This window comes from Jatropha curcas, chromosome 9 (genome assembly GCF_041381405.1).
Source record: "Jatropha curcas cultivar XTBG-Jc1 chromosome 9, XTBG_Jcur_1.0, whole genome shotgun sequence".
In the NCBI taxonomy this organism is placed as follows: Eukaryota; Viridiplantae; Streptophyta; class Magnoliopsida; order Malpighiales; family Euphorbiaceae; genus Jatropha; species Jatropha curcas.
The window spans coordinates 23,009,733-23,019,681 of NC_143159.1; the positions used below are offsets into that span (position 1 = coordinate 23,009,733).

Below are 9,949 nucleotides of genomic sequence, written 5' to 3' on the forward strand. Positions count from 1 at the left end.
AAAAAACTATTTAATTTTGTAAATTAAAAAAAAAAAACTATTTTCAACACAACCATAAAAAAAATTCACAGATAATAATTATCCAATATTTCAAATATATTTAATCAAAATAAATTATTTAAACTTTGAATAAATAACTATAAAATTTTATTATCTTAATGTTAAAATATTTATTATGTATCTATGCAATTGAAATTATATTATATATATAAATGCTAGACTTATAAATTTCTCCCCTTTTATAATATCGAATTATATATATTAAATTATATATATCGTATCTTGTGACTTCTAATTTGTAGTTTAGCTAGTCTTAGTTATTTTAAATTCATTTATTTTTTTAAATAATCGACAATATATATTTGGTCATAAAAATATTTATTTAATTTTTAAAATATTAAATTACACTGGTCCATATATATAAAATAATTATTTTAAAACTAATTAATCTTTAAATTTAAATTTGATCAATCTTATTTTCATTATAAATTCTGTTTTACTTTGTTCAAAAATAAACATATTCTATACTTATATAGCTTTTGAATAAAATTTGTTTGGTTTACAACTATGTAATATAAAGGTTCATATATCATGAATTTATAACCTCTAATTTATAAATTGGAATTTATAATTTTTACTTAATATATTTTTTCAAGTTTCTTAATTAAAAGAAATATACATCTATATAAAATAATTATTTTTATTATTTGATTTATAAATTTTGAGATTCTAATTTACTTATAATTAAAGTTTTACTTGAACCATTTATACTATGTATATTTCATGTACTTTCTAATAATTCAATCTCGTTATATAATTTAATATTTATAAATTGTATGTACATAACAAACTTGCTTTTTCATCTATTTTTATAAAAATTGCTCTTATATGATATTTTACATACATAATTCGAATGATATGCACTAATTTTGTTAAAAAAATTCATATAAGACTAGAAAAAGAAATTTTATATAAACGGCATTTGAATTCTAATATTTTTTTAGGTGATTTTATATTTATCATTAGATTTAGGAAAGAGAAAATTTTATTTTTTAACTTTTATATTAAAAATAGTTTTTATTTTTATATATAATATTTCATAGGATAGAAATAGGTTGATAGGATAGAAATAGGTTGAGTAACCTACTACTGCAGTAGGTTTCTATAGACATGTGTCGATTATAGAATATTATGTATCGTATCGATACAGAATTATTGTCATCTGTACATTAGTAAAAGCCTGAAATGAAATAGAACAAGGAATATAATTCCTATTCCAGCGTTTAGTGTGCACCATGGAATAGAAATTTATATTACATTCATGTGTTTAGTCGAGAGAAATAGTAGAACGGATAGAGTGGGAAATTCGGAAAAAATTCAGAATACCCATATCAGTAAAGTTATTTTATTAAAAAGACTTCTGCTTTATAATAATCATATAATTATGTTTAATATTTGAAAATAATGAGAAGGAAAAATAAATAATTAAACACATGCTTTATAAATAATATTTGAAATTTTAAATGGCTTCAAAATGGATATAAGTATCGAAATATTTAACCTCATTTTCATGTAGGCAGTGTCAATTTTTAGGTCATCCGCCACGTTTCCATGGCTAACTATCATACCTATTACAAACTCACCAACTCTTCTATTCTTATTCAAGTTACTAAACGTGGCATTAGAGTCTTAGAGTCTTAGAGGATTTTCTTCTTTCATTGCATTACTTACGTAAAACTCTTTTCTTCTTTTTACAGTTGTTATTACTTAAAAGGCAGAGCTTGTGTTGAGGCCCTTGAAATAAACTACCCATTAAAAATTCCGCATCGAACTTAAAATTTTCTATTTTAAATAATTATTTTATTTAAATAAATTTTTATTCCATAAATATTTTTAAAACAATAATAATATCTTAAGTTAATATTTCAAACAGAATTTGTGCCAGGTACAGTTACAGTATAAATGGAATGAAAGTACTGTAATGCTCTTAAAAAATATTTTATTCAGCAGTTTTAATATTATAATTGATGCTATTGCCAGTGATGTAATTGTAAATGTATATAGATTGACACAACCTATGTCATTTAAAACTATATTTCAAAATGTTAGATATGATAACAAGAAAAAAAAAATCTGTGTAGCCCAGGATATAGCTAGTAAAAGCCATATCATAGTAAGAACAGGCTAGAAGAAAATCACAAACCATACAACAAATCAAAACCTACCCATCTAACAATTTATATGCCTAAACCCTAAAACATTAATGTACTAGCATATAATTTAGTAATAATCTTTTGCTATAAAATTATTTATTATCATCATATTTCTTAATTTTACATAAATAATTAAAATATAAAGAATGAAAAAATTCGATTGAAATGAATTGATCCGATTAAATCACGATCCAATCATCAAAGTAGATCGTGATTAGATATTTGAAGAAGGCATATTTTTGTGTTCTCTCCATATCGTCGACTCTACAACTTGCCATTGAGAACGAGCAGGGGTCATGGCACTGACCAGTTGGCTAACCAGCTTGGCTTTAAGATCTTATCCCGGTTGTTGAAGAAGACGAGGTGGCGGTGGCACATGATCAAATGCCTTTAGTAAAAGGAGAGAGAAACCAGAGCCAATAAAAAAGGGAGAGAGCTATCAGATGGATGAGAGAGATGATAGATGAGATTGTTCGAAGTGTCTAACGTAAAAAGTTTGTTTTTTTTTTTTTTTTTTTTTTGTGTTCACTTATATATTGGTTTTTGGACATGTGTATTAATTAATTGTATTAGCATTTGGTGGCTCTTTATCTACTCAATTCCCAGAGTTGGTCATGTTGGCCCTTTTAAAGTTATTATTTGCTCTATTCTACTTTAACAACAATATTCGATGATTTTATAAAAATTAAGATGATTGGAATATAATGATTTCTTAAAAATATATGGTAAATGCTTAAATTGTTTTTTTTAAATTAAAAGCTACCCATCTAATTTTATTACAAAACATTTAATAAATATAAGTAAAATTTTTTAAAAAAATTAATATACTATCAAAATCCTAAATGAACACTTAAAAATAAAACAAGATACAATGACCATTTGTTGCTATTAAAGTTTAACGGAAATTACCTTTTTTTTCCTTTTTTTATATATTTATTAAGATGATTTTCTTATAATTTGGTCCTAAATATTACTAAAAACAGAAAAGCAATATTATAGTAATGTATTAAGACACGTAAACTCAAAATTGCTGTGGACAAACGTTTGTTTAAGGTTGAATTGATAGAGACATATAATGGCTGAAGACAAGCAACTACAATTACCGGTGCACACGTGACACCAACGACTCAGTCATTGAAAATGGGGTTAGGACTAAATAATGTAACTTCTAGAAACTATTCCCAAAATAATGTGATTTCATTTTACTTTCAAAAATAGCTTTGAACGAAAAAAAAAAAAAAAGAGTGAATCTTTATAATTAATATATTCAATGCACATCAATATTAAACTTAGCCCATTGAATATAAATTTCAATGGTTTGGCATACTATCATGCCTCAAATTATATAAGTAACATCGTATGCATGTGTGTATGTATTCACGTGTCACGTTACTATAAGTATGAAAATACATAAGCTCATCTTTAGCTTCACCAATATATTGGTATGGATGGTACAACATACCGGACGATAAATAAGTCTTTTATTTTGCCCTCTTCACTAAACATCATGTCCAATGTTGCTACCTAACATTTGCATGCATAGGATACTTTATCTGCAACTCTATATATACTCTATTTGCATCCTATTCCCTTCAAATCGAACAACTCCATACTAAAACAACAGTAATATCTAAGATGAAAGACACAATAGTGCTATACCCATCTCCAGGCATAAGCCATATTGTCTCCATGGTAGAGCTAGCAAAGCTTATCATCCACCATTCCAATCACTATTTCTCCATAACTATCCTCCTTATCACTAGTAACCTCTGGAACAGCCCAACAATAGCTTCTAACATTAACAACATCTCTCAATCTCACCCTTCCATTTCCTTCCGACGCTTCCCTCCTGTCTCCGTCGACCCAACTCCCCCTCGAAGCTACCCCGCTATGGTCTTTGAGACTATACTCCTAAACAAACCCTACGTTCTTGATTTTCTTCAAGAAATCAAAAAAGAAAGAAAAATTTGTTCTTTTATTATTGACATGTTTTGCACTTCTGCTCTTTCTTTAGGTAAACAACTCAAAGTCCCTACTTACTACTATTTCACTTCTGGTGCTGCTTGTCTTGGCGCTTTTCTGTATTTTCCAAGAGTCCATAATCTATATAAAGAAAAGAAAAGCTTCATAGACCTAAAAGAAACTGTTCTTGATTTTCCTCATATGCCACCTTTAAAAGCTATTCATGTTCCGGGACCTATGCTTAAAAGAGATGACCCTGCATATAATGATATGTTATATTATTGTTCTTGTCTTCCAAAATCTGATGGCATTATAATTAATACTTTTCCTGATTTGGAGCCAAATGCCACCAAGAAAATTGAAGATGGGCTTTGTGTTGAAGACGCGAAAACCCCACCTCTTTATTGTGTTGGACCTGTGATTTCCAGAAACACTGGAAAGAAAGAACCAAAAGATTATTGTTTATCTTGGCTTGATATGCAACCAAGAAAGAGTGTAGTGTTTTTGTGTTTTGGAAGCCGTGGGAGTTTTTCTATTGAACAAGTAAAAGAGATTGCAAATGGGTTGGAGAAAAGTGGTGAAAGATTTTTATGGGTAGTGAAAAATCCGCCATTAGACGACAGAAAGCAGACTGAGGTTCTAATAGATTTTGATTTGGAAGCTATATTGCCTGAAGGATTCTTGAATAGAGTTAAAGATAGAGGTTTGGTAGTAAAATTTTGGGCACCGCAAATGGATGTACTGATTCATGACTCAGTTGGTGGGTTTGTTACTCATTGTGGATGGAGCTCGGTGATTGAAGCGGTGGTTACTGGTGTGCCAATGCTGGCTTGGCCACTTTATGCAGAGCAACATCTGAATAGGAATGCACTAGTAGAGGATATGAAAATGGCTATTGGAGTGGAGCAAAGAGATGAAGATGGGTTTGTTACTGGGGATGAGCTAGCCAAACGAGTTAGGGAATTGATGAACTCGGACAAAGGGAGAGAATTAAGAGAGAGGAGTATAGAAATGAAAGAGAAGAATGTGAGCGTTTGGGCAGAGTCTGGTTCTTCCATTACAGCTCTTACTAGGTTAGTTGACCTTTGGAGGCAAGGCTGAAGATTTCTGGGTATTGTTGATTAGTAATTTAATTGGGGGTGAAACTATAATGTTGATTAGTAAATAAAAGGAATATATAATCCTGCGCGATGCACCAATTAATTATTATAAATTATATATTAATATATGTAATTTAAAAGTCATATCATTATATAATGAAATATAGTATTACGTGATATTATTTATGATAATTCACATTTGTTAACTCCATGCATAACAATTCAATTTATATACAACATTATGAATGTTATATTGACATCATCATGCAGGCATAATTATATAAGAAACCATAATAGTATTTATACAGCTTGATAATGCTATTTCTTCAAATTATTTGTTACCACAAAATATGTTTTTAACCAAATACAGTCAGAAATTATATATGTGTGTTTTTGCTTTAGTTGGCATAACTTTATTATAAATTTTTTAACACCGCAATTTATTGTCAACCTATAATAATTTTGAAATATTTTTATAAAATAACAATAACAATTAAATGAATTATCAATGAAACTATAATTTAAATAATCTTTAAAAACATTATATTCATAATTAATTGAAAAATAAATACATGAAATACTATAGACAATAAGGAACTTTATTTTTTATACATGTATATTAAGTGATATCTACATCTTCAAATAAATTTCTTAATATTATTAAAAAAAGAGAAAACCGGGAATAAATTCAACTAATTCAAGAATCTAACCCAAGCCAACAGGCTTTCCTAATATTAAACTAAGACCTGAATCATAAGTGATATCTACATCTAGATATATAATAAAGATTCAAATTAGTGTTGCATCTATTAGTTGTAAGTAACTTATTATAATTTTACGGCCCATTATTTTGAGTAAAAATTTATATTTTATCCATTTAGTATTTCATTTTAATATGAATGCGCATAAGAGAAAAATAAAAGTCTTCTAATGTGAATGTACTAGATATATAATATTTCTCAATGAGAATGGACAATTTATTAATTTTTTTATCATTTTAATTTGAGTCAATTTAGAAAAAAATAAATAAATTTACATAGATATTATTATTTTGAGTTTAAATAAGGTGTCAAATATTATTATTTTATTAATTGAACTAATAAAAAATAAAAAATATTATTCTAAAATGGTATTTGTAAAGCTTTACATAAGTTTGAAATATTAATCTTTAATTTGCTTGAAAAAATTATTATCAGTATTTAATAGTTAGCATTTGATGGATAATTGTTTATTATAAATGCACATATATTTAATGAACGTTAATAGTAATATGTATACACGTGAACTACCAAAAGTTTCGAATTTCAATGAATTCCACATTATAATAGAAGATATATAGCATTTATTAATTAACTGGATCTAAAAATAAAAAAGTATGGAAACAAATTAAATTAATGGAAAAAAAAGTTAACTATTGATAATTTTTTATATTTAAGTCAATGGTATATTAATTATATATATTACAAAATTAATTATTCAATATATTATAATTATACATTTAAAAAATGCAATGGAAAACTCATATTAAGCTTTACTTATATAAATTAAAAAAAAAAGTTAATTTGATAAATTTTAAATGGATAACAAAATCTAAGCTCAAGAATATAATTAAAGAATACTAAAAGAGATGAGTGAAAAAATAACGTTGGACATAAATATAATTAAAGAACGATATAAGGCTTAAGTGAGAAAAGTGTTGTTGCACTAAGAATATAATTAAAGAATGATAAAAGAATTAAAAGTGAAAATAAAAATTTTGGATAGAAATATAATTAGTAGAAAATAAAATAGTTAAATTGTAAAATCACAGTTATGGCAACGGTAATCCTACACGTACGTAGTGTGCGTATGTATATATATATATATACGTGGCAGTAATTAATTAACGGGTAAAAGGGTAGAGTGGAAAATAATACATTTATAGGTCAAATTGTTGACAATGTAGAGGAAATTTAGATTAATGGTGAAGAAATGGAAGAGAGAGATTAGACAAAAGAAAAAAAAAGAAAAAAGCATTAGGATTTTATACGATTTATTTATGGATTTGATTCATCATAGTATACAAATAACATAATATTAGTCTATTTGTAACAAATAGTTGTAAAGTAAAATCTAACAAAATAAAACTCTAACATTTACCACCGTCAGTAAATGTCTTTTTTTTCCTTAATTAGAAGTCTCGAGTTCAAATTTTGGTATGAAGCACTTTTAAAACTTAGTAGCAAGATCTTTATCGATCATATATTTAGTCAACTTATTGAATTGAATTTTTTTATTTTTGATTTTTCATATTTATTAGTGAATTTTTTTAATATATATATATATATATAATATATTTTATAACAAAAATAATAATATCATAGTTACAGTTTACAATTATTTTTCAAGCTGTTAATCATCAAATATCAATAATAATAATAAATATCTTAGATCCGAAATATTTTTATGATATTATTTAATGTATCGAGTACATTTGTATTTCCTTTTTGTTAATTATATTTATCATGTATATATATATATATATATTCTTAATATGTTGTTTCACCTTCAACTTTAGGTTTTGTTGCAATTTAACTCCGATTTGACATTTATCAATTTCACCCTAAACTTTGACCTTTTGTTGCCATTTCACTTTAATTTGACCTTTATTTCAATTTCACTATAAACTTTTACTTTTTGTTGTAATAGCACCTTAAATTATAATAAGGACTTAAATTGTAAATAAAAAATAGGTTCACTCTTGACTTTAAGCTTGGATTAACTTAATAATTATGTAGTAAGTTTGAGGCTGTCACAGTTGATTAGCGGTAACTTATATTTTCTATTATTTCTTTCGCTTCAACTCTTTCTTTCACTTTTAACTTTTATTCACTTTTAATAATCTTAGATATGTTTTTCCTATAACATTTTTTTTTCTTCGTTTTATTATTGTTGCTTTATCTCCATAATTTGAGTTTTTTTCATAGGGTTATCCCCTTCTTTGTGAGGGTTTATTATTAAATAAAGATATGATATTTGATTTTATTTAATTGGAGACTTTAAATCTTATTTTGCAAATTTGGATCTTCGATTAATGAAGCGTGGTAATGCAGCTTATTCTTATATTTATGCTATTGAGGTATAGTGACAAGAACATATCTATATACATTATATGTTGCAAGTTCTTGAAAAAATAATTCAGGTATAGAAGATTCAGAAAAATTATTATTTTGTCACCCAAATCTACTTACTACTATGAATATTTATATCTTTTATCAATATCATCTTCGAGTAGAAATATCTTATATTATCTCTTTCAATTTTAGTTTTATCATTTAAAAGAATATAAAAATTTTTTGGATTTGTTAAAAGATTAGAGAACTCTATTAGCTAATGATAGTAAAGTTATATTTCTGATCTATATGAGTATTTGTAACACTTGATATTATAATTAATGAATTATATATATATATTAAAAAATATGTAGTAAAAAAAGATAATTAAAAATAAAATAAAAAAGCATGCAAATAAATATTAAATTTGAAAAAGTAAAACTTGAATATAAGCAAAAAAAAGCTACTCCTCTATTCTCTTACTTCAGAGAAAATTTCCATTTAGGTGTCAAGCTAGCTAACTAATTAGTTAGTACTAATTTTTTTTAGTTTTGGTTGGCTCAAACCCAAACAGACTCAAATCACACATTTTCATATCATGGGTTCTAACCTCTTATCCAGTTCACCTCTAGCCTTTTAATTTGTAATATGATATCAGAGCAAGTCCGGCCCAATTCAATTATTTCTCAATATATCAGTGTCGCCATTGCAATGCAATTTGGGCTCTCGTCTGAATGTCCAGTACCCAGCGAGGCTCATTCAATTTCAAGGGAAAAAGAAAAGCCCATTTCAATTTTAGCGGAGGATTTCAAGTTTCAAATATCAACTGAAAGTCCAATCTCGATTGCACTTGAGAAACTGGAGAGAAAGTGTTAAGAATTTCACATCGACAAAAAACCATATTCACAAAGGGCATATAAAGGTGACAAACTAATTAGCTAATTGCTTAATAATAATTTTTTAGTCTTGGTTGGTCCAAACCTAAGCAAGCCCAAATATTAATTTATCTCTCTCTTTCAGTTTGTAATATAATATGAAAAACTAAGAAAATTTGTTCCTGATTTTCTTGATCCATTTCCATTAACAATACCTTCCTAAGCAGAGCCAAGAACCAGAACCAGTGCAAGACAGAAGAAAGATGAGGAATTGAGAAATTGTTAAGCTCTAAGATCTAGAGGTAGCTGTCATGCATGCACAAATTGAATCAACAGAGAAAATATTAAACATTAAATTAGATTTGTATCTGTGTTATTGGAGTTGTAACTGGTCTTGCTTGACATTTTTTTTTTTTTTTTTTTTTAACAATTGCTTGAGGATTTAGTTGCAAAATCTGAAGATTTGGGGTTTTGAATTTTGACTTTATTTGTTGGACTTATTAGAGATTTTTTGTTTGTCGGATTTTGGAATTTATAAGAGATTGAATTTTGAAATTTTACAATTCAATCTTTTCAATGGAATTTTTAATTTTTATTGGCCCCAACAATTTAGTGGAAGTCTTCTTTTGCAATAGTACCAAATTGATGTAAACGAATGGACCAGATTGATTTGGAGAAAAGATGAACTCATATACTCGATATAGGTT

The 9,949-nt window shown here is 26.6% G+C and overlaps 1 protein-coding gene across 1 annotated transcript; it reads left to right on the plus strand.

Annotated features, from left to right (window-relative positions):
• The first annotated feature begins 3,827 nt into the window (after positions 1–3,827).
• On the plus strand, positions 3,828–5,426 carry LOC105636739 (UDP-glycosyltransferase 88F4). The gene has a single exon (XM_012220083.4). The coding sequence runs from the start codon at positions 3,849–3,851 to the stop codon at positions 5,274–5,276; it is 1,428 nt and encodes a 475-aa protein (XP_012075473.1). The 5' UTR covers positions 3,828–3,848; the 3' UTR covers positions 5,277–5,426.
• Positions 5,427–9,949: the final 4,523 nt, after the last annotated feature.